At 31.4% G+C, this 26,570-nt stretch overlaps 2 protein-coding genes across 4 annotated transcripts in view; one reads left to right on the plus strand and one right to left on the minus strand.

Moving 5' to 3' along the window:
- The first annotated feature begins 331 nt into the window (after positions 1 to 331).
- LOC149485110 (phosphoserine aminotransferase) lies at positions 332 to 14,083 on the plus strand. The gene is made up of 8 exons (XM_089699837.1): positions 332 to 1,280; positions 1,359 to 1,489; positions 1,974 to 2,089; positions 2,565 to 2,726; positions 4,267 to 4,361; positions 6,012 to 6,181; positions 11,638 to 11,904; positions 13,487 to 14,083. The coding sequence occupies exons 1-8, from the start codon at positions 1,230 to 1,232 to the stop codon at positions 13,590 to 13,592; spliced, it is 1,098 nt and encodes a 365-aa protein (XP_089555963.1). The 5' UTR covers positions 332 to 1,229; the 3' UTR covers positions 13,593 to 14,083.
- A 17-nt stretch (positions 14,084 to 14,100) lies between these two features.
- The window catches only part of uif (sushi, von Willebrand factor type A, EGF and pentraxin domain-containing protein uif), a 58,609-nt gene continuing 46,139 nt past the window's right edge, over positions 14,101 to 26,570 (minus strand). For 2 of the 3 annotated variants that reach the window (XM_089699768.1, XM_089699766.1), the window contains 3 exons: positions 26,089 to 26,287; positions 25,523 to 25,848; positions 14,101 to 15,331 (listed from right to left, as the gene is read on the minus strand). In XM_089699768.1, the coding sequence (XP_089555894.1) occupies positions 15,300 to 15,331; positions 25,523 to 25,848; positions 26,089 to 26,287 (557 nt within the window). In that variant the 3' untranslated portion in view covers positions 14,101 to 15,299. The remainder of the gene's footprint in view (positions 15,332 to 25,522; positions 25,849 to 26,088; positions 26,288 to 26,570) is intronic. The other variant, XM_089699767.1, reaches the window with a different exon arrangement.

Raw genomic sequence — 26,570 nt, forward strand, 5'->3', positions numbered from 1 at the left:
TTGGTCATTTCATGAAATGGTTGAATCAAAGAGTACTATAATAATACGGGTTGAATGTTTATTGGCCACATCATGATGTGGTTTGAGTAGATCAATGTAAGAAATCGTTTCTCGATATGGCCAACTAAACGCGCGATTTTTTCATGAAATGATCAAAATTATTTGATTATAATATCGTAAAATAGTTAGATACAATTATAATATGAAGAAAGTCATATCAAAGAATTTACGACGAAGAGGTTCGAGAACTATGGAAACTGCGGATATCTTATATTGAAGAAAAAATGCGAATAAATCCTATAACTATATTTATCAACATGTGCTTCGACTGGAACGCGAGCTTATTTAAATCATATTGTTTTTGTGATTGACTATAGTTATATTATTTATTTGAAATCTATTGCGAAGAAAAGCTTCTGTAGTTACTTACTAACTACTAGTTATTATTCTGTGACCTAACTACCAGTTACTTCTAAACATCATATTTTAATGATTGAAATTCAAAAACTATATAATATGCACTGCACGATCGGCGATGCATACGATAATATTATGTGTATGTCGCAGTGGTTAAAATAAAATGGCTTTAATATAACGGCTGATGTAACTACTTAGTTCACTTCATATTTTATTTTTTAAATTAGGTTTTGTAACTAGGTATAAGTACCTATATTGTTTCGTCTGAAACAGTGCGCTCCAAATTGAGAACCTGTAAAATGTAAGGTTTTTTTAAATAATAAGGTGGATATTATGTGGGTAGTTAGGACCATTATTATTTATATGTATCTATTTATAATTAATGTATTATGTATTAACAATGTAAAATCAAATATATTATAGGTATACTTAGAATATGATCATGGCTTTTTTGTGTAGATACATGCGTGCATTTTGCGTGTCACCCTTTCGCATTTATATAATATGTATTAAGTATAGGATTGCGTTAAAGGCAAAATTTAAATAGATATTTTCGATGAATAAACACATGATAAGTATATAAATCAATGATCATGAACGATAACAAATAATACTTGACACTATTTTGTCCGCCCGTTGTCAATGAATGATTAAAATTCTTTATCAAGCGTTGTGCGAGCGACGTAATTACATATAATATAGTGTGATAGTGTGCCACAGTCACCAGTCACGCCGGTTCACATATCAACGCAAACCAGTTGTCTTTTGTATGAGGTAGTGAGTGGTTGCGTCAAATTAAATAAATTTACAATATGCCGAAAATTCACAATTTTGGTGCCGGCCCGGCGAAAATGCCTGAAGATGTAAGTACCCATTGAAATGTATTGAAATAATTTAAATTATACCACAAATAGATACAGCATACAAGTTTATGGTTATAGGTGTATGAAGCAATACGAGAGGAGTTAACAAACTTTAAAGGATCGGGAATAAGTTTGATGGAGACCAGTCACCGGTCGTCTACATATATGACCTTTAATACTGAGATACAAAATGTTGTTAGAAGACTGTTGTAAGTAAAATATGTCCTATTTACTGAAAATATTACAATATCAAAATACGCTGTTCATTTAAATAATTAATTATCATTTGAATATAAAAAAATGTATAAATTAGGCACATGCAAATAAGTGTAGAAATGCCCACCGATATTTAAATTATTATAAGCACAATCAATTCGTGTTTAAACAATAGAACAACTACAAATAAAAGGTGTGTTTTTTTCCTTATAACGTCGTCTTTACATCAATAGTATAAATGGTGGAAATTGTTTTCCCGCTTTAAAGTGATCTAACTACTAGATTTTCCTTAAAATTAATATAGATTGAGACACTGTAAAATTCTATGCATCCTCATATTATAAAAATAGAAAATAAACTACACAAAAAATAGAAGTAATAGTCTTATTACTACTACTTTACATAGATTTCAGTTAAAATCTGTAAACAAGATATTCCACAGGATCAGATACAATTTAGTCGTAATATTATTTGCAGAAATGTACCCAGCAATTACAAAATCCTGTTTCTCGCTGGTGGTGGTCAGGGCCAATTTGCTGCTGTACCTATGAATTTAATTTCAAGGACGGGTACTGCGGATTACGTTGTAACAGGTAAGTCAAATATATTTCGGACTCATAATATTTGATATGTGATAGATTTTGGATTAATATTTTGAATTGCCTTTGAAACCTTCATTGAGCTGATTTTTAGCCCCTTACTCTGATTCCGTCTTCTTATAATTTTACGTAAAGTTTGTCGGATGATTTCTACTAATTGTATTAGTTGGGGTGCCATAATCGAATCTGATAAACGGATCGTACAAATCGGTCCAGCCCTACTTGATGTAGGTTAGGTTTGTACCCAGGCGTGATAACCTATGATCGCACAAGTGAATAGAACTGCCAGTTTATATTAATATAACTGCCAATTATCGTACTGTATTTCGTAACCAAGTTATATTATTTCATCATTCAAAGATTTAATGTTTCCTATACTTTCAGAATTTTCAAGTTTAATTGAATTTTATTCCAATTTCTACAATCTACACATCTAATATCAAAAATTAAAATTGCGTATTGTTCCCAGGATCATGGTCAGCAATGGCGGCTAAAGAAGCGAAGAAATATGGCAAAGTGAATATGGTTTTGCCGCCAACAGATCGTTATGTGGGCATCCCAGACCAATCTACTTGGAACCTGGACCCTAATGCCTCATACGTCTATATTTGTGGAAACGAAACTATCCACGGTACGTTAACTTTTCTTCTAGAACGTTCTAGAACTAATATTTTGTATCAGTTCACTTCAGTTTCTCCTAGAATTGTAAAATGGTCGAGTATTAAGTTTTCAGGTAGTAAATTTAGATTAAGGTCGGGAGTTATTTCGGACTGTTGCTGATTTGCTTGAGCATTTAGCCAATTATGATCTTACAGATCTTGGTGAAGTGGAAGTTAAATCTATTTTACTGGAGTAAATTGTATTGTTTCACTACAGAATAATTCAAAATGTTTAATTCGGCACGTCATAATTCATTAAAACTGAAAATGCCTTTCAGGGGCGCTTTCTACGCATATATTCACCGTCAATGTCATGCAATTATGCATTATTTTTTATTGAATAGAAAAGATATTAATCCATTACTCCTCGTGATTGCCGATTTTGTCAATAGCTATCTAGTCCCTTTGTAGTTTGGTATTGATTACATTTTTATTATTGATTAAGTAGCAGATATCTATCGCAAAAAACAGTCCTATTACAATTCAAATTTAAAATATTATAGCAATATAAAACACGATCGAATTTTAGGAAAGGGTATCGTGAACTGGCAATAATTCATTTTTATTGCAGGTGATTTAAATATACATATATTTTTATTGGAACCATTTATTTTATAAAAATCTAGTTTGGAATTTGTTGTACCTGACTTTACTTTACAAAAACTATAAGAATGCAGTTTTGACGAAGTATTGAAATAATTTCGAAACTGCAGCAAAATATTTTGGACTAATTTTGATAAAAAATGATGGAAAAACGCTTCAAACCTATTTAATTTAATACAAAATATATCCGATCGTATGCAATACTTGCCTTATTTGAATGTTATTTATTTTTACTTATTTACAAGCCTTATCATATTGTGTGATAACAAAATTTAAATTTATCTTCATCGTCAATAAAATGTTTGCGAGATTGGTAATCTATTGCGACTAGTGATAGTTGTATTAGAAGTAAGGGTTTTTATCATTAAAGAATATTCTTTGTAAGAACCTAATAAGTATTTGAATAATTAAAAATGAAAATTAGAAGATTCCGAAATCAAATTTGGACACTAGCGACTTCTAATTAGCCTCTGAATTAAACATCAATTCTCTCTCTCCTCTCTTGAAAACCGTTTTATGGTTGTTTGTTACAATTTCTCTGTACTATGAGGGCATCTAGAGGTACACAATATATTTATGTCGTAGTAATTTGGTTGAATCTGATATTTGATTGAATTACTTTTCATAACAATTAAATGTCGTCATTCAATGAACGCGCTAGTCATTCAATCAAATAACATATTCAACCAGATGACGGTGACATATCCATTATCCACCTAAAAGAATATCAGCTGTTATAAGTTCCCGCGTATTTGAACTGCAGGAAAATAGATTTTGCCGAGGTATCCGAGGTTAAGTAAAAGTTAGTAACCGCATAACATGACGTAATATATTGCAAAATAAACAGGATATTTGAATCCCTGTTAAGGATAGAATATTATTTATCGTTTATATGGTTACTTGTTTCAGGTGTTGAGTTTGATTTCATTCCGGACACAAAGGGAGTGCCATTAGTTGCTGATATGAGTTCTAACTTCATGTCGAAGAAATTAGACGTGTCCAAGGTATAGTAAATAGATATAAAGATTTTAAACAATTTCAGTTTATTGTTAATAGGGACAAATGCAACTGACATATTTTTTTTCATTGATCAATTATTTTCAAGTAGATAATCAAATTAGCACATTAAGATTTACGACCACGCATTAACTTCTATACCGAGGAGGCTGTCAAAAGCAATAAAGGAATAATTTTCTAGTACAACAACGATTTCAAAGAATACAGGCTTCCATTTTCCCGGGAAAAACAGCCTGTACGATATTTACAATCTTGAAGTTCGTGGAACTTCTGTCGTATAAAGTTTTACTTTTGTTTTCTTATAGAAGTGTACTTCTATCTACCTTATGTTATATTTCTACTTAAGAATTAATTTATAATCATAGCTAAAAAGCTAATTTACGTTAATGTACATATTATAGCAAAATTTCAATACATCGTAGCAACAACGTCGATTTGTTGACTCGAAACACGTGAGGCGTGACAATCGTCATAATAATATTATTATTTTTGATAGCTGTTATCGTCAAACGCTCACTAAAAATAACTGTATCCGATAACAGACAGATATTGATTATTTACTTACTTCATATCCAATATTTTGAAGAAAATAAGATACACCCACTATAGTCCACATAAAAATGCAGAGAAAATAACATTAGAAATGAATACAGTTTCGTATTCCCTGATTTAAATAGAGTACAAAGTCTATGAAGGGTTTGAAGGACTTGATCTAATAGGATGTGTATTTTAAAGACCGATGGGTTTTCTTTCTTCTAGATATTCTAGATATTCTCGCGTATTATAAAATATTTCATCTTCAACGTATGCATATATTGTACCGTAATCCGGGCTTAAAGCTGCTCAGAATCCGAAATATCACGTACCGTACTTATTAATTTTCTGTGCTGTTATAAATTGTAAAAATGCATATAAATAAAATGAAATGAATTTGTGTCTGTTTATTTATCTTATTTGTAAGTAATAGTAATAGGTACGTTCTGGTGCGTTATAAATGTGTACATATATTATACAGGGTGTCCCACTATCGGTATACTAAGCGCGAAGGGACTTGTGGTTTTGCATACCTACACTCATCACGTAAAAAATACTTAAACAAAAAAATTACGTCAAAATTTTTTTGCTAAATTGTTCCATATACTTAATCCATGTTTTCTTCTCTAAATTCGCGCAGCCGGCATATTATACCGCTTTCTAAATGTGAGCATTTTATCAATGAAAACAGCTCACGTGCGGGTGGCAAAGTTGGGCGGGCTGCTTCTTAGGGGTCTACACATAGAGTTTTAAGAATTCATCTATTTGAAAAAAAAAATGCGTCTGGAATTTTATAAGTATTTTTTACGTACTCAGCATAATATGCAAAACTAAAACCTCCTTTGAGCTTAGTATACCAACGGTGGGACACTGTGTGGGACACCCTTGCGTAATAATATCAATAATACGTCAAAGATTTTCTAAGATTTTTGCCTTATCCTGACCAATTTTTTTATGGTTTAATTAGGAGTTTCTCCAATGGACTGTCCATTGGAGAAATTCCTTACAGACCTCCATAATATCTCCAGTTTGCCAAAATGCCATAACATTATTAATATACTCCAGTGTGGGTTGTTTGTAATAATTTTTATTTCTCTATCCAGTTCGGAGTAATATACGGGGGTGCTCAAAAGAACATCGGAACGTCAGGAGTAGTTCTAGTCATAGTACGGGAAGATCTTCTCAACCAAGCGCTACCAATTTGTCCCGCTGTTTTAGACTGGACTGCGAATGCTAAAGCTGATTCTATTTTGAATACTCCGCCTATGTTTGCGTAAGTTATTTATGTTTTTGTTTAAAATTCTGGTTAGTTATTGTATATTATTGTAGAAGACTGCCTAAAAAGTTGTGTAATGCTTTCATTGTTAGTGGATAAGTGAGTTGAGTTTTGCTCATTATAACTTTGTCTGGAAAGATTTGGATGTATAATGAATTGCCTAGAGAATTGCCGAAATTGTAGAAAAAATATAGGTCTGCGTGCAATTGTATAATGAGTGTTTTAGGAAGTCTTGGGATTAACTTTAAACATTTTTAAGAAGGAGAAAAGAAAATATTATTTTAGTAATCCAACATCGATTACTTATTGTAAAGGATCACATTGTTGAATCATACTTAAGAAAGTAAACCTGAAGAACATTTACTGATAAAATGAATGACCGGAGAAACAAAACAATTTTATCATAAGATAAATTAACTAATGACGTTTTGATACACAAGTAAAAATTCCCCCGACCCCGAGACGTTTTGTCTTTCTTGTAATCTTTGAACTTGGATCATGTAACGTAATCGAATATTTACATGAATAATTAATTAATTGAAAGTCAATTTTTAGGAGTTTAAGTTCAATGTACATAATATCAAATTATAACTGTAATTTCAGACCATACAGCAGTTTACTTTTGCAATATCTTTACATAATATTATTATGAAAGTTGAATACAATTAGTACAAAAGTAGATTATAACCTGGATTTACATATTTTTATAATACCAATAACAGAGTGCCCGATAATACATATAATATGACAAATTGTTATATAAAATAGTCCGAAGCCAGAAAAATTAATTTAACGGATACTATAAAAAAATTCCTCTTTCGTTTCTTTTTTATTTTATCTCATGCACAAACACAAAGCGTTTCTATTAATAGAAATAATTATGTTCTCGTATAAATCTTCTACAATTTATGATTAAAAATTTAATCATTCTAATTGTGTGGGAAAATTACGAAGTGCCAATAATAAACGCTCTTTGACCCAGTTGTTTCTTGTGATTTTTATCAATATTGCGTTATCAATTATTATTCATTGTTCACATTCCGGTTAAAAGCGGTATTTAACTGGCTTACTCTTATCTTTTGAAGTTTATGTTCAGGTGATGAAATAAAATATGCTGTAATTTTCGCAAATATTTTATTTATATTTAGTTCGATTTTGCTTATAGCATTGTGGATACCATTAAATTTAAGTGCAGAAATTATGATAACCTTGTAACATGATGTAATTAGATAGGATTAGGATAAAGACTATTCAACGCACACAACAATAATTTATTTAAATAACACAGTAAAATTTTATTGTTTATTCAGATTATATTTGTGATTTTCTATTACTTTGTAACTGCTCCAATATATGAGAACGTAGTTCTGCTGAAGAATTTTCTATAAATAATTGAGTTAGGTACCTACTCATATATTTTAACTGACAAGCTGTCATTTAGCGATAGATTTGCTTACATTTCCATAGTAACTCGTAATAACCACATTCGTAATCAGATTCGAGTTAACTCGATTTACATTATATTGCGGTTTGTATGATGAGACAGAATGCGGCTAACCTACCTTTAACTATTTCAGATTGCCTTTCAACTAGTTTATCCAAATATAAGCGTTCCATTTCATTAAGGGCTTGGTCTAGTAGTGCAAACAAATGCATCCTGTCATCCTATATGTAAATAATACAAATGTACTAAGGGAAAGTTGCTCCACTTAATTTTTAAAAATTCAATCATTCGTATGCATAATTTAATATTCGTAATAAGTACCAAAAATGACAATTTGAAACAATTTTCGTGAAAATTACACCGGGTGATTTTTTTTTATCCGTACACATTTGCGAATACTTTCTATTGATATCTTCAACTTCATGTTTATATAACTGATCAACTTTTACAAAGAAATTTGGACGAAATATAAAAAAAAATAAGCTTTCCATACAAAATGCATAACTCTATACATTTTTTTTCGACCTAAGTTTCTTAGTGAAAGTTGTTCAGTTTAACTAATAAAACGGATAAACAAATTTTGTATATAATACAAAAAATGTAATGTTTGTGTTAAAAAATTATAAAATAGAAAAATACGCAAATGAAAACAAAATATATTTATTTCTGACTAGCTTCCGCCCGCGACTCCGTCCGCGCGGATGTCAGTCTTCGCGTCTTCTACAGATTTATTATATTATGTGTAATATATAGATTTATATTGATAAACCTAATAAATCTTTTGCTAGCATTCTGATGCTTTATCGGTTGCACTGGATTTATCTCTTTTTTTTTTCAATCGCTTGAATGATATAGGATGGGTCCTTGATGGGCATCGAATGCTGAAGTCTCGAATCAATCAATTCTGACAGTAGGCAATTTATGTAAAATCTTGATAATGGTCCATCATTTTATTTTGCCTAAACGTTACATACTTTTTTATATATTCTATTTTTAACGAATTATTCACTCCAGTCCAAACAGCAAATAAGCAGACTTCTGCTTCTGCAACGTTTAGTTGTCCCTGAATTTAGAAAAATAGTCATGATTCTTATCTATGACAAAAGTGTTATTTTTTGCATTGTATTTCAAATATTAATTTTTTTTTTAACCGCATCTTCCGCATTCATGTCTTTTGCCGGAATTAGACATTTAACTTCTACTAGTCCCATTTTCCCTTTTTGATATGGGAGTGTATAAAGTAAATTTTTTAGATATTTCTCGTTATACTTTTAAAAAGTTATTATTGTCATTTTGCTCATTAGGTAAAGTAATTTCGATATCAGTTTTAAGTTTTTTGATACCTGCAATAATAACGTCATAATCGCCTGCACATACTTATCGATTACACCCTGTATACAATCCACCATCCACATTCATAATGTTTTCCTGTCCTCCTCTCCTTTACGCTGTTCACCGATACATTTGAAATGAGTAAATCTGCTACCACTGAAGGATGTTTCATTGTGATCAGCAAATTTTCACCACTGTTGTCGATTATTTGTTTTTCATTTTTAATCAGCAATTGGGAATCATCAGTTTTGTTTTTTGCAGATTGGTGATGTACCCTAACAATACGTCGAAAAGGGAAAGCATCAACGAATTATCGTTTTCATCCTCTTTTTTTATTCTTCGCGTCTCTGTTACTTCTGTTTGTTTAGTTCTCAACACCCACTGAATTTTCTATGTTATTGTGATCTTCCATTACATCTGAGTTTTGATGATGTGATGATAATCCATTCGTTTTAATATTGGTACTTAGAGTTGGTAGACTAAACTAGAAATGGCGGACTAAATTTGTCAGCGCGTCTGTAAGATCAGAATATAAAACCAACATCCTGTATTATGTTACAAAATTAATAGTCAAACAACATGCCGCTACGTTGAAAATGACTAAAATGAAGAAAAAATTCAAACACCTCGGATCAATTTTGGAGTAAACAAATCATTTTCTCCGTATGGGGATTTCCCCGGATGAACTTGGGAAGTTCAATTTCTCAATACAAGTTTATATTATATTTCGTATTTCTCAAACGAAAAATAAACATTTTTGGAACTTCAAAAAAATTATATTACTTATAAGAAAATTTATGAGCTTACTTTAGTTTTAAAGAAATATACATCCCTTTACTGACACCCCGTAAAATAAAGAAATTGTTGCCAATCACCTTTGCAATCTATTTGGTTTCATTAACTTTATGTTCGAAGATAATTTTTTTTTCTAGTAGTTACACGCGTATCTATTTTTTTCGTTTATTTTCCATATCGAAATCAAATGTTTAAAAATACGAATATTTGCACAAAACTAAGATAAAAATAATCAATTAACAAAAATATTAAATTTAATGAAGTAGAGCAACTTTCACTTCGGTATGAAGGAAAATCGAGCGTAGAGCACACGTCAGAACGCTCCGGCCCAAGGAGCGCGACTAAAGAAATTCGCTAGGATTTTTCCTAATTATTTTAAATATTTTTTTAATATTTAAAGAATTATCAAAATTAAAAAAAAAAAAATTTTAAAGGATTAATACTCATTGGTCTTCAACCAACTCGAATAAATTAATGGAAAAAATAACTTTTAGCAGTATTTATCAATAGATTTTGTAAGGCAAAAAATGGGAAATTTAATGAATTTATAACGTTCTAATTAAGAAAATCATAAGTTTTTCGGCAATTGTATTCAGCAGTTTTTAATAACGACTATATAAGGATAATAATGCGCTGATCAGATTGTGTAAATTGTAATCGGTTGCAACGTAGTGAGTGCACAAACTTAGCTCGAAATGTCTTTGGGGGAAATAGACTTATCTTGAAGGCCTGATTAAGGTAACATAAAGTAACTTTATAAATGTGAAAAAATTCACGCGCATTGCGTATATAACACTAATTGATAAACAAGAAAAAAAAATTCAGTTTATCAGTTCATTAGCCGGGAAAAAATTGTCAAATAACTTGTTGAAAACGCAATTTTGCTAGACTGCAGCCTTAAGTTTATTAACTCTAAATACGGAAGAATAACAAATAAATTTCTGGGCATTTTTTGCTGCGATCAGGTCAATGCGCCATTATCATGATATTATATTTAACGCTCAACATCACGAGACTTAAAAACCACAGAATAAATTGCTAGTTCTATCTACAAAAATTATAAATGCAAAAGTTTATGAGGATGGATGTATATAATTATGTTTGTTACTCTTTCACGAAAAAGTACTTGACGCATTCGGGTGAAACTTTACAGTAATATAGGTTATAAGAATGACACAATATGATCTAGAAGAATTGATTTTGCACGCAGTTGAATACTTGGAGCACAGCTAAAGTCCGGTCGCGGAGCAGGAAGAATTTCGTACATTAACCTGTTATTACCTGTCACTGTCACTCCCTTGTAAAAATAATGTGTCTTGCTCGCACAGGTGCAATGACCGCCGTCCTTAGGGATTGTAAACCTTTAACCTGAGAGCGTAAGGTTTGTGTTTGCTTGATTAATGTCAGGTGTTCAATTATGATTTTGAGAATTCAAAATTTATAAGAATAAACCTCAAACTCTTTATGTCCAATCAAAATCCGCCTAAGTCGAAATCGCGTGTTAGACTAACGTTTTTCTGTAATATTGTACATAGTAAATTATTTTTTGAAAAATAAGGTCATAAAGAAGTTTCACTTCTTATGTGTGTACACGAACACTTTTTTTATAATATAATATATCGTTGTTATTGAAAAAGTTAAAATGTACTTAACTAACTAATAATTAGTATTGTAAATGAATAAAGGACATTTATTTAATAAATTAGTACAAAATATTTTCTCCTCCAAATATTTCATGTAAACTGCACTTCATTCAAAAATGTTTGTGACCACTGTCAGTAGGTAAAGAGGTCATTGTACAAAATTCTTTCTGCTCCGCGACCGGACTTTAGTATCTTAAATTTACCTAGAATGCCAATTTTGACTAAAATATTACTTTCAGTATCTACGTCATGGGCAAGTGCCTTCAATGGATAGAATCCAAAGGTGGTTTGGACAAAATGGCCGAACTAGCAGCAAAGAAGGCATCCATGGTTTACGGTTTAATAGAGAATTCAAATGGTTTCTACTACGCACCAGTTGCTAAGAACGCTAGAAGCAAAATGAATGTTCCGTTTAGAATTGGTTCGGATAAGGGCGATGAGGCTTTGGAAAAGGAGTTCTTGAAGGGTGCGGAAGCTCTGGGCTTGATTCAGTTGAAGGGACATAGGTAAGTTGTTTTTTTATATTTTTGAAGTGAAAACTTCTTTAGCGGCGTTGAGCACTTTTTCTGTAATGGGTATAAAATCTTAAACTCGCGTCAGGACACGTGACCTGATCGAAAAAGCGTAAGACGGATACCATTCCAAAATATCAAACATGCTCAACGTTAATAATCAAGTTTTCACTTCTGCGGGCACTCCCGGAGTGCAACCCGTCTTTTTTTTTATAGATAATGTTTTATGTTATATTGTGATGTGACAAAGATGCTGGATGTAGCATGCTTAACTATGTAGGTATAGTGTTTGTGTTGATACCAAGATATAAAATAAAATTGTATCCTATTTTTGTCCGTCTGTACAAGAAAGTGCCGAGTAACATTTAGAACGATTGAACCCACTTTGAATGGACTTTATTTTGATGATAGAGGGCTTTATAGCGAAAATTGAAAAAAAGCAAATGCAAGAAAATCTCTGTAAGAAAATCCATACTAATATTATAAATGCGAAAGTAACTCTGTCTGTCTGTCTGTTACTCAATCACGCCTTAACTACTGAACCAATTTGCATGAAATTTGGTATAGAGATATTTTGATATCCGAGAAAGGACATAGGCTACTTTTTACCCCGGGAAAAAGGATAGGTTTTATCCCGGAAATCCCACGGGAACGGGTACTATGCGGGTTTTTCTTTGACTGCGCGGGCGAAGCTACGGGTGGAAAGCTAGTAAGAAATAAATATGAGTAGAGTATGAAACAAAAACAAATTGTTAAAAGAAAAACAACCACACTTCCTTTGATACCTTTTTATTCCGAACTTGTCCTTGACGTTTTGTTTACGATTGCAGAACCGAATCGTAAAACGATACGTATTATAATGTCTATAAACGGAACATTAAATACAGGGATTTTTACGATTTGTCCTTTGTTGTCCTTCATATTGTCCTCGGGGTATCAGCTAATTATAACAAGAAAAATAAACAAATTTTGACTTGTTTTTCGCTTTTTGATGAGTGAGTTTTAAATAAAGCTCATTTGATCTAATAAATGAAGAATAAGGAATATATTATTCCTTTTTGGACCTTGAAATAATAAGAGTAAAATTACCGGTGGCAGAGATGCTGGGCGGCGCCCCGATAACGCCGAAAGACGCGTGTTCGAATCCTGCCTAGTGATCGAATTTTTTCTACCGTTATTACTTACTATATAAATTATAATTACAGTTATTTTGAAAATTTTAAATTATTACGATTTTATATGACACGTAAAAAATGTTAAATATATATATATATACATACTAGCGGTCCGCCCGTGGTACCTACATGTTTAAACTATCCTATCTCTCAAGTTGGATCGAACTGCACATGGTGTGCGAATTTTATTATAATCGGTTAAGTGGTTTAGGAGTCCATTGAGGACAAACATTGTGACATTTATATATATATATATATTAAGATTTTATTTTCCTGAAATTGCTAAAAATTCCAAATGTTTCAAATGTAGCTAAGTTTGGCATTAAATTAAGTGGGATAAATTTAAAATTAAGGATACTTAACTTGGATAAGGATTAAGTCTAATTGATGTTTTTTTTCAGGAGCGTTGGTGGTATTCGCGCATCAATATATAATGCAGTTACTGTCGAGGAGGTAGAAGTTTTAGTTAAATATATGACTGAATTCTACAAAAAGCACGCCAAGTAAAATGTTATTTATTTTTTGTATATTTGTTTATACAAAGTAGGAAATGACGCAATTTCTCAAGAATAGAACTAGATTATCGATATTATTAAAATAAACTATATTTTTTAGGGTTTTATTCAATGCGCAATTTATCTATGGTAGAGTTTTTAAGATCAACAGGTACTTGTTCTATAATATTTTGAGAAAATGCGTTAGTTTCTCGTTGTTTGTAGTTGTAAGTTAAGTAAGTATATTATTGAGTATTTTAGTATTTTCTTCTGACTGTATTTGTATTTAGAATTTGTATTTTTGATATGTTTTAAAAATATTCATAGTAGAATTAACTACTGTATACTTGTTGTATGTATCTATAGTTGTACTAAGGTATTGCAAAATAAGTGTAATTTTTATACAGTGTTTATACAAATTTTCTACTGTTTTAAGAAATATACTCATTTTAAGAATAACACTGATTTATTTTAAAATTCAAAGGCTAATAAAATTGGGTCCAATAAATAAAAGTACACACTTAAATACATATTTAATTTATTTTTTGTAAAATTATTTACTGTTAATATCTAATGTGGTAATTATTGTGATGGAATACAGACCACTAAAACATGATGAGTATTTTTTTATTATTCTGTATAAAAATAAGAAATTGATTGAAATAATATTTAAATTTAACTTTGAGTAGCCGAGCTATCTCACGAAGGCGGGTGCTTATATCTTTAATACAAATTTTACCTTTATAAAAATTAAAACTATTGTTATGAAGTTATTTGTAAAAAAACATCAGTGTAGACCGGTTAAACCCTTGTGAGAATAAACTAAACTTATTAATTGGGCTACATAATATAATCACTTGATTATTAATTATTAAAATTATCATAAAATTGTATATTACAGTAAAAATAAAATACATTGTTTTGTATATAATTCTAAAACTATACAACCCATCTATACAAAATACTCGCATACCTAAATTGAATTATTAATAGATTAAGTACAGTCCACATTATTATACAAAAATATAAAAAAGTTTCTCAATAACATACTCGTTATTATTTGGAAATATTATCGATGTACAAAACTTCAATTCATCAGTTATTCTAAGACAATAAAATGAGGTTTATAAATATACAAATATTTTAAAAAATAATATTTACACTAATAAATTGTATAACAAAATCGAAGTTATATTTATTGGAATGTCACATAAGTTTAACGCCCTGTTTTGTCTGATATGGCATTACTTGCCTAAAATACTTGAGCATTCGATTCGTTGATATAATACGAACATCAACACATTCACTGTTTTGGAAGGAAATAAAACGAAATTATGCGTATTTGTGACTGAGGGATTAAAACATTTGGTGGGGGTAAAACAGTGAGTGTGTTAATACACATTGTTATTTAAACTAAACCTAATTATAAAGCTAGCAGAGTACAAAATTCTACATAACATCTCGGCTTACACGCAACAATTCTCATAGATGACGAAGTATTTACATTGTCATGACGTGGGTACGAAATTTTGTAGTAAGAGACAAAGGGAAAGCGAATTAAAGATTATAAAGAAGCACCATTATAAGCGAATTTACAGATGATAAGCATCTATGAGAATCATTACATGTTTACATTAAAAAAAATAAGTTTCACCGAGACACGAAACTATATTATTATGTAAATTTGACCAGAATACGACAAAACGCAGTCCATTGCTGTTTACTGACCCTCACTGTCACTGTCACTCTTATCTGTAAGTAATGTTGCATCATTATTATTTGTTTCAAAACATTTGTGCTTGATATTATCATGGATATGATGTAAGTCATTGTTTATAAGGACTTGCTTATTGTGATTGTGACGTCAGTAAATTGTTTTTAAGCAGAGGCTACTTAAGTGTAGGAAAAGGGGAAATTATAAAAGAGAAGAACCGTAGTAGAATATACATTGAAGATAATATTATTATCTGTTCTAATAGGTTTTTTTAAATGATAACTTCTACTAGTCTTTGTTGCCCTTTAGATTTAAACTTTTCTACTAGATTCTAATTATAGTGATTAAATTATATAGGTACGTTGAGGTGGGTACTACTGTCACTCCGCGCAAAACATCTGATTTTTCAAACTTAAAATGTCTTTATGTATCATACATTGCACTTGTAAGATAATACATACACACACATATTAAGGTGATTGCAACGATCTGTTCCCAGCCAATATCCCGCTAGATGGCGCTGAATTCTACATTTCTAGTTTATTTGAGTTTTTGCGTAATTGGAATAGTCATCAAACCTAGGAATAGTCATGGCGGTTACTGAATATTATATTTTATTGAAATATGTTATATCATTGCCTTAAAATCCACCCAATTCGGTAAAATTATGCGTTTTAACATCTGTCATTGCATACAGGGTCGTTTACACACACAGACGTATACAAAAATGATAAAGATTTAACTCTAGATGGCGTGAATGTAAAGCGCGTCACACACGGTGAAGATACTACCTATAATATTTTATCTAATCTAGTAATATTTTATATTACAGTATCTTAAGGTATCCGGTATCAGCGTTCTGACCATCATTTTTCTTTTTTCGCTGTAGAACCGCCATCCTGTTACAAATGACCCACAAAGGAGAATGACCACGGGTGGTATCGGTAAAATTTTAGTTGTGCCACGTATTCGTTATATTGTTAATTCCTATTTGTATTTATAATGATCATATGTATCAATATTAAGTCTTAATTAAACCGGATAAATTGAAATAATAGTAAAAGTAAAAGTTTTTCTTTTGAAACATGTATGACTACGTATGGAATCGGTAAAATACTAGTTGTGTCACGTGTTCGTGATATTGTTAATTCCTATTTGTATTTATAATGATCATATTTATCACTATTAAGTTGTAATTATACCGAATAAATAGAAATAAAAGTAAAAGTTTTGTTTTGACACATACCTATATCTATCTCTCTTGCAAACGTCATATGTCATAGTTTCTATTTGAAATGTCAAATGAATGTGTTCGACGCATTGTTCGATGTTATTTTGAAATAATGTTTAAATTACGATTTACTTTTCACATTTGTCTTGTAAATTAAAATATTACCTATGTAATAAATGTAAAACTTAACGTTCATCGTTAGTTTAAACTCGATTAAGTAGTTTTTTGAAGTGTTGAATAAAACTATTGTTTTATTTTTATTGTCGCGAACTGCGGCTTATTTACATAAAAACTTTAATCATATCTAAAAGTACTAACATCAAGCTTTAAATTGAGCTATATTTCATCTTGACACAATAAGTTTGATTGCGATACCAAGTGCCATAGTCACTTGGGCAATCTCCTGTGGTTTTCATTTTTCTGTATGGGTAGACAAAACTTCAAAACGCCACCTGCTACGGTTTATATTATTATGAACGATTAGCTTTCCGCCCGCATTTTCAAAAAAAAACCCGTATAGTTCCCGTTCCCGTGGGGTTTCCGGGATAAAACCTATTCAATGTGTCCAAGTTACGTTCTATATGTGTGCTAAATTTCATTGTAATCGGTTCAGTAGTATTTGCGTGAAACACACACATACACATCCTCACAAACTGTCGCATTAGTAGGAAGTAGGATTGTTATAAAAATAAAAGTTATATTTGTTGGCGTAAACTATTTTATTGTAATTTTGGGAAATAAATAATGTCAAAATTGATTACCTACAATAAAACGCAGTTTTATTTTATTACCTACATTACACTATTGTTTTTTTTTTATCAAAACATGTATTTGAAGTAGCAAATATGATATTATGCTGATCCAAGCATTTTCACTCAAAACTAATATCACTAATGATTTGTAAAAGTAAATTATTTCAATATACATTTCATAACCAACAAGTAAGAATAATTATTCATACAACAACAAATCAAAAACACTATTTACTATGGAAAAAAAACCAGGAAGGTGAAAAACATATTTACGATTTCGATGCACTCGACTTTTAGTAAAATAATAGGTAAAAATATTATTATGGTTTTGATCACAGACATATCTGTGGTTTTGATTTTAGCTACTAGTATCAGAAAGCTGCGTGTTCAATGCACGTCGGGGTCCCACAACTGTGGAGGAAGGAAGGTAGAATACCTCCATCGAATAAGTGAAGTTTCTCGACATACTCGATTTGCCGGCCGGCCTCAATGAAGATTGTCCGAAAGTTGTATATGTGCTCTGTAACGAAAAAATTTCGCTAGCGCGATTCAGAGTGAGGTGTCGTACAATATACCTAATGAAGTTTTTCATCTTTTTATTTTACTGCAAATACAAAATAAAAATTAAACAATGGTAATGTAAATTCTAAACAAACTACTACCAAAATACAATTAGAACAAAAATCATTTGACTTGTTTATTTCACCCAGAGGCCAGAGGCGGCTCGTGACAAAATTGTATAGGTGTTCACTTGAAATAAAACAACGAAAATACAATAGCGTTCGGGATGATTTATTACAAAAAAATGAGCACCACATTTTATAAATGTCTATAACACTAAAAATTACAAAGTACAGGCTATTTCAAAACGAATTCAATGACTAGGTATCAATAATTAGTAAATCACCGAATTTGCATTCGCGAGCGTAGGTATCCATAGTGTTTGTCACTGACGGTCACTGACCTCTATAACTTATAGTTATAGAGGTCAGTGGTGTTTGTTGTGTAAACATGTATGTATTTGAGTAGTTAGTAGCATATTATATTCTGAATTTCTGATCCATGCCTATTCACTCAAAACTAATAACACTAATGATTTGTAACAGTAAATTATTTCAATAGGTAGGTATTTGAACATTTCCCAACAAGACGTAAGAATAATTATTCGTAGGTATACAAGATACAATAACAAATCTAATACACTATTTATTATTTTATTATTTACTAGCGGTCCGCCCCGGCTTCGCCCGTGGTACATGTTTACGTTTTCTCTCCATAAGAAGTAATAGCTAGAGAGCTAGCGCAAAGCTACCTGTATGTATTTGACCAGACCTGGATTTTTGTGTGTTGATTCCCCTATACCTACTATACATGAGATGAGGAGTCACTAAGCCCAGAGTGGTGGACGGGGCGCGCGCTTAGGTAAGACAGGTGGAAATTTTTGGCGAACTTTGAAACCATTTGACCACGTCTGCCATTTTGATATTTGAAAATAGATTATTATTACTATCGGAAAATAACAATGGCAGACCATTATCACGCGGATAACATTCTGGCAGACACTTATGAAAGTGCTGAAAAAAATACAATTTTGAAAGTATTTGACCAGATCTGCCATTCATATATTTTATTTATTAGGGTCTTAAAAACTTATTTTCGAAACGGCAGACATTTTCATTGCGTACAGACTTCAGCAGACAACAAAACTTTACAGACTTCAGCAGTCAACAAGACTTAGCTTCTACATGGTCAGATGTATATATGTATTACGTTCCCTGACCTTACATCAATGATTTACTTTATTAATGTTTTTATGGTCATTTACATTTAATTTTGAAAACTATGGAATAAAATTTATAAATTTGATGATACAAAACTAAATATACATTTGTAAAGAATCTCAAATATAAAGTTGTGTTGCAAATAACAAATCATCATTTAAATATTTAGTTTATTTCTTTATTTAAGAAACAATTAACAATTACAAAACAACATAAAATAAAACCGGCCAAGTGCGAGTCGGGCTCGCGCACAAAGGGTTCCGTAGCAGCAAATATAATAAATTACAGTTAAATCAACCTATCTCAAAAACTATAAGAGATACTTTGATCAAACCAAAAATCGTTGAAAGAGTTAATTAGCATGCATCACCTCTATTTTTTTTAGAATTTTATACCCCGTAGTTATAAAAATAGAGGGGGGGGGACATACTTTTTACGACTTTGAGAGCTGATATCTCAAAAACCGTTCACTTTAAGAAAAATGTTTTTTAGAAAACTTTATATCATTTTAAAAGACCTTTCCATTGATACCCCACACGGGTATGTACATCGAAAAAAAAAAATTTCATCCCTCAGTTACATGTATGGGGGGCCCCACCCCCAATTCTTTTTTTTACTATTTAGTGTCATATTTTTGTAGCGGTTCATACAACACATATTCCCATCAAATTTCATCACTGTAGTACTTATAGTTTCCGAGTAAATCGGCTGTGACAGACGGACAGACGGACAGACGGACAGACGGACATGACGAAACTATAAGGGTTCCGTTTTTGCCATTTTGGCTACGGAACCCTAAAAACACGCATGCATTTATTGAAATGTTCATTCATCATCACTATCGTATGGCGTTGTGTGACTCGTCTTCATAATCCATTGAATCGGATTCTGTAAAAGTAAAACGTAAATTATATAATAAAAGAAATGAGTCATTATAAACTTACCTAGTAAGGCAATGCCTTTGATGTCGCACGATGCCGCCGCGCCGCCAGTGTAGGTACTTCTGCTGCTACATGAAAATATGCTAGGGTTGCAACAAATGGGAAATAAAACAATTGTGATTATTACTATTATGATGTAATCATTTATTCATATTATGTACATTCAAAACAATTGCTATTATTAAATCTGATGTAATTATTTTTTCATAAATATATAATTATTATTAATTACATAATATATTGCACTGTGAAATATTTACGTATCACTTTATTTTTGATGTTCTTAATTGTCTTTTATAAAATTTAAGTGACGCATTCGCATTGGGATCAACAATCCGATAAGAAAAGAATGGAGACAACATATACATAGCTTTGATTTCAATTCTACAGATACAAAATATACAATCTATCTAAAATGATACAACGGATGTTTCCTGCGTTTTCTCGTCAAAATACCGAAACAACGTAATTATTGTATAGTAGTTGGGCGTGAAAGTAAAAAAAACAAATGAAAAGTGTTTTCCATATGATTATTTATTAAATTTACGCGATTAAGAATAATTTCAACGATACAATTTAGTAACCGAGAATTCAGAGGATTAAAGAAAATACCTGCCTGATCATTTTATCAAACTCTAAAAGAATTATGGTTATTTCGCATCACTCGGTTTATTAGTTTGGTAATAATTATTAAAGGTAGTTACAACCCTAGCCATTGAGTCGAACGGTAGGCAACACAATATCGACTTTGTGCGGGTACATATGGTACATTTCTTCTTGCTGTGAAGCGTAATTATTATTATTAAGATTTTTTAGGCTATTTTGAATCAGCTGTTCTAATTTAATTCTAGAAATTTATTAAAACGTGATTTTTTTAAAAGTATATTATGAGTTTATAAATACCTCAACCAATAGTTATTGTGTCCTATCCTCATTTCTTTATATCTTGGTAGTTAACTAAAGTGTTAAATTTACATAACCTCAACAACAACATTTACACTGCCACTGCACTAAAACTAAACTAACTAGCTCTCTAGCTATAAGAACCATCCTCGTACTTCAAGGGATATAATAAAAAAAGAATTATCGAAATCGGTTCAGCCGTTCTCGAGTTATGCGCTTACCAACACATTTTGCGATTCATTTTTATATTAGACTAGCGGTCCGCCCCGGCTTCGCCCGTGGTACATGTTTACGTTTTCTCTACATAAGAACCATCCTCGTACTTCAAGGAATATAATAAAAAAAGAATTATCGAAATCGGTTCAGCCGTTCTCGAGTTATGCGCTTACCAACACTGCACATTTTGCGATTCATTTATATATATATACTAGCGGTCCGCCCCGGCTTCGCCCGTGGTACATAATATTTACGTTTTCTCTACATAAAAACCATCCTCGTACTTCAAGGAATATAATAAAAAAAGAATGATCGAAATCGGTTCAGCCGTTCTCGAGTTATGCGCTTACCAACACATTTTGCGATTCATTTTTATATATAAGATAAGATTATGTGAAAATAACCAGGAAGGTGAAAAACATATTTACGAAAACATAGTAACATAATATGGCTGTCGCTAAAATAATTATATTTCAATTTTATCTTTTTATACCTAGTAGAACTGGCCGACGAATAAAAAAAATCGTATTAGAATAAATACAATAAATTACGGAACAAAAAAAGGATTGTAACTGAATTAGGTATGTTTGTTTCTGGGCGCACCGTTTTCGACGACGCGACGCGCGACGTAAGCGTATAGGTATAGGTACCTACTTTGCTAAAACAAACTAATAAAATTGTGTGTCTGTCTGAAAATTCGGAAAAGCATATTTTGCAAGTTTGTAATTACTTTGATAGTTTACCGATTTATAATAATTGTAATTGTAATTGTATAATATATAATTTGCAATGTGGTGAAATTTCATAAAAATCACGGGCCAATTTTTTGTTTTGAATCCCACCGAAAATATAATTGCGTTATTAGAATAATTAATTACTATACCTACCCACGATCAATTATTACAATATAGTCTCAAATGCATACTAGAGAAATATTGCAATTTGATTCAATTAAAATGCATAGCATACAAAAATAAATTCACAACACAAGAAATTCCGCGCGCAAATCATAGCGCGTGTCAATGAAATCAAGAATGTTTTATATCAAGCCGACGCGGACGACGACGCGACGCCGAACAAAAGTACCTACGACGGACGACCACGCTTCGAGTTGCCAAACAACATGAGTAATAAATTGTTTACAAAAAAAACAAGTTTTCCATTTTTCTGTATGAGTAGACAGAACTTCAAAACGCCACCTGCTACGGTTTATATTATGAACGATTGTTATAAAAATAAAAGTTATATTTGTTGGTGTAAACTATTTTATTGATCAATAATTTTGGAATTTAAAATTGTCAACATTGATTACAATAAAACGCAGTTTTATTTTATTACACTATTGTTTTTTTTATCAAAACATGTATTTGAAGTACCATATAATATTATGCTGATCCAAGCATTTTCACTCAAAACTAATATCACTAATGATTTGTAAAAGTAAATTATTTCAATATACATTTCATAACCAACATGTAAGAATAATTATTATTATTCCTACCTACAACAACAAACCTAAAACACTATTTACTATGGGAAAATAACCAGGAAGGTGAAAAACATATTATTATTTACGATTTCGACGCACTCGACTTTTAGTAAAATATAGTAGGTAAACATAATATTATGGTTTTGATTTTTGCTACTAGTATAAGAAAACTGCGTGTTCAAACTACTTGTTTGTCTGTCTGAAAATTCGGAAGTACTTTGGTAGTTTACCGATTTATAATAATATTGTATATATCGTTGTTTAAAAAATATTCAAACACAATAAAATATGATATACTGATTTATCACTGGTTTCAGTGATGAACTGATGAGTCAATTATAGCCACTATACTTTCGTCATACGTGTGTATGATTGATGTGATTTGCAACGTGGTGATATTTCAGAAAAATCACGGGTCAAATTGTCCCACCGAAAATATAACTGCGTTATAAGAATAACTATACCTACGATAAATTATACATAATACAATATAGTCTCAAATGCATACTAGTGAAATATTTTATTTGAATCAATAAAATAAAAAAAAAAATAAAAAATAATAATAATACAAAAATAAATTCACAACACAAGAAAATCCGCGCGCAAATCATAGCGCGTGACAATGAAATCAAGAACTTTCGAGCCGACGCGGACGACGAAGGAGCCTAACAAAAGTACCTACAATCATAGGCGGCTCGTGACAAAATTGTATGGCCGTGTTCACTTGAAATAAAACAACGAAAATAGGTACCTACAATAGCGTTAGCAGTACAAAAAAAATGAGCACCACATTATAAATGTCTATTTATACACTAAAAATTATAGAGTATTTCAAAACGAATTCAATTATTATTTAGCAATAATTAGAAAATCCCCGAATTTGCATTCGTGATCGTATTCATAGTGTTTGTCTACACTAATATTATAAAGAGGAAAACTTTGTTTGTTTGTTTGATTGTAATGAATAGGCTCATAAACTACTGGACATTTTACCAATGTTTGCAAGTTTGTGATTACTTTGATAGTTTACCGATTTATAATAATTGTATACTTATATCATTGTTTAAAAATATTCAAACACAATATGATAATATAGGTACTGATTTATCACTGGTTTCAGTGATGAACTGATGAGTCAATGTTAGCCACAATACTAATCACTTTCGTCATACATGTGTATGAACTATGATTGATGTGATTTGCAATGTGGTGAAATTTCATAAAAATCACGGGCCAATTTTTTGTTTTGAATCCCACCGAAAATACATATATTACTAATTGCGTTATTAGAATAATTAATTACTATACCCACGATCAATTATTACAATTTACAATATAGTCTCAAATGCATACTAGAGAAACATTGCAATTTGAATCAATTAAAATGCATAGCATACAAAAATAAATTCACAACACAAGAAATTCCGCGCGCAAATCATAGCGCGTGTCAATGAAATCAAGAATGTAATTTTATATCAAGCCGACGAGCGACGACGCCGAACTAAAGTACCTACAGTACCATTTACCTTCAGTGTACAATACAGTTTACAGACCTACGACGGACGAACAATAATGAGTAATAAATAAAAAAAAACATAGTTTCTAAGGTCATTAGTTTTATTTTATTTTATTGTTATTTTCTTTGAACGATTGGAAATGAAATTACTCAATTTTTACACATAACTTTGATTTATTAGAATTATGCTCATTATGCATAAGATAACGAACGCGAATGCACGACATCTAGCGCGTCAATGTCTAAACATCGCCTTTCGTTTAGACATTGACGCGCTAGATCTGTAATAAGTATATAGTCTATGCGCTAGATGTCGTGCTTTATGTCGTGTTTCGCTTGACAAAAGTCACGCACACTACTGTAGAAGTGTCAAATTTTTCCGGTATTTTACTGTTGTTTTTCTAAGTAAATATTGTAAATTATTGATTAAAAAGGTCGAACGCGCACACATTTCATTATAGAGAAGTGATAAAATGATTAGTTTTAAAGAAATAGTGTCTGTGTTAAGTGTTTAGAGGTAATCAAAAATGTATGGAGGGACGGTCGGAACATCAACCTTAAGAAAAAACACTATTTTTAACGTTCATGATATTTTTGATGTCATTTTTGTTATTTAAACTAGTTAAAAAACAGTTTAAAAAAGTTCTGTCTTGGACGTCCGTGTGTCTGTATGTGCGGATCCTTTTTCTTGTTAACACGATAGCGACCGAAATACGATATCGATTAGTAAATCGAGTCTTTTTTTTTCTCTTACGCTTGAGTATGCTCAGGAATAGAACCCTTTCATTTTTCAGGGTCTGATTCGATGTGGTTTAATTGTTATTAAATAAACAAAAATAATAATTAGGTAATAAATATTTATTAAAAAAAAATTATGAGGCGTGCACTTTTGGATTTTCCAAATTATAAGTGTCTTTGCTTTTTATGAAATGAATAAATGGAAGCTTTTGAAATAACGAGTTATATTTTGCCTTAGCAACAGCCAATTAATCTGATTAGAAAATTATTATCTGCAGTAAATAGTGTCTGAATATCAAATCTTTATCATTCATACAATTAAAAAACATCATATCTAGCTACGGTCTAAGCTGGTAACTTTATCTATTATTATCAATGAAACTAATTTACAAAATAATGACTACACTTTGCGGGCATCAGGCTAAGCATATTAATCAAACCTATCTTAATATATTTTCTACAATAGAAGCTAGTATATCAGCGTAACTAATTAGCATCGTAAATTATATTATAGGGGAAAAACATTACACTATAGAACATAGGGGAACAGTATTGATAATACGTATTGGAAATAAGATCTACGACATGCAACTACAAGCTTATCGTGAACGGCTGCGATAGAATATAAAGTGCGCACTACATTGCGTGCTCGAAATACTGACCTTTCTTACCAGGGTATGCGTGCCTTTTTAATCTGTCATATAGATCCTCTTTCGTGCCGTATATACTAGCGTTGGATCTAGCTAAGCTGTTCATTTTTCCGTTCATCCCATTGTGTAGGCTCTCCTTCATGTATGTTTCGTTGTAGAAGTTAGGCATTTCCCAGCCATCTTCTTCGTCATCATAGTAATGAGCGTATGTGGAGTGGTGTGAAGGAGCGATGGACTCCGCGTACGGGGTGTGCGCTCCGTAGTAGAAGTTCACTTGTGAACCGTTTTGGTCGATAGCTGGCGTTAGCGTTTTCTTTGGTTCCCGTTTCTTTGACGATCTGGAGGAAAATATTATTAGTTATAGGTATAAATATTATAGGAAGAAAGATATAGTCCGATTTCTAAAGAAATATCAGTTTGCGTGTATACGCTGCAGAAACTAAAAAAAGTTAAGTTTAAGCTACAGCTTTGCATTAGTTGATAAATAAAATTCTGTACAATTTTTGATCCTGAACTTTCACATTTGGAAATAATCCATTTCTACACATAATATAAACTCGTAAGTATTAGTATAGTACCTGGCACAGATCATCCATACGAGCAGCACAAGGAATATTATAAAGATGACACCACCAGCGACACCACTGGCGATATACGCAAATTCACTCTTTTCCCTACAATGTCTACCCGTGAAGGACCCGGTACATCTACATGAAGGTTCACCACGAGCATCCTTAACACATTCACCACCGTTGTCGCAGAAATCGATACACAGATCTGAAAAAGAAAATCAAAAGCTTACTATAAAAATCTTGCCTATAAAACTGAAGATCTAATACCCTATCTAAGATCCCGATCCTTCAATATAAAATAACCCTAAAGATTGTTTTCAAGTACATACCTACATCTTCTTAGATGGCCACTTATGCAAATGGTGTGGCAATTACATTAGTGTGTATTTATAGTACTGGCGAATTACGCCGAAGAACGTTTATGAGGATTTAGATTTAATTTGTTGAATTAGAAAACTTTCGACCTTCTTGCTGTTCATTAGAATTTA

The sequence above is a fragment of the Colias philodice genome, chromosome 10, assembly GCF_061535455.1.
Source record: "Colias philodice isolate Cphi_HAF_F1 chromosome 10, ilColPhil1 Martin Lab GWU primary, whole genome shotgun sequence".
In the NCBI taxonomy this organism is placed as follows: Eukaryota; Metazoa; Arthropoda; class Insecta; order Lepidoptera; family Pieridae; genus Colias; species Colias philodice.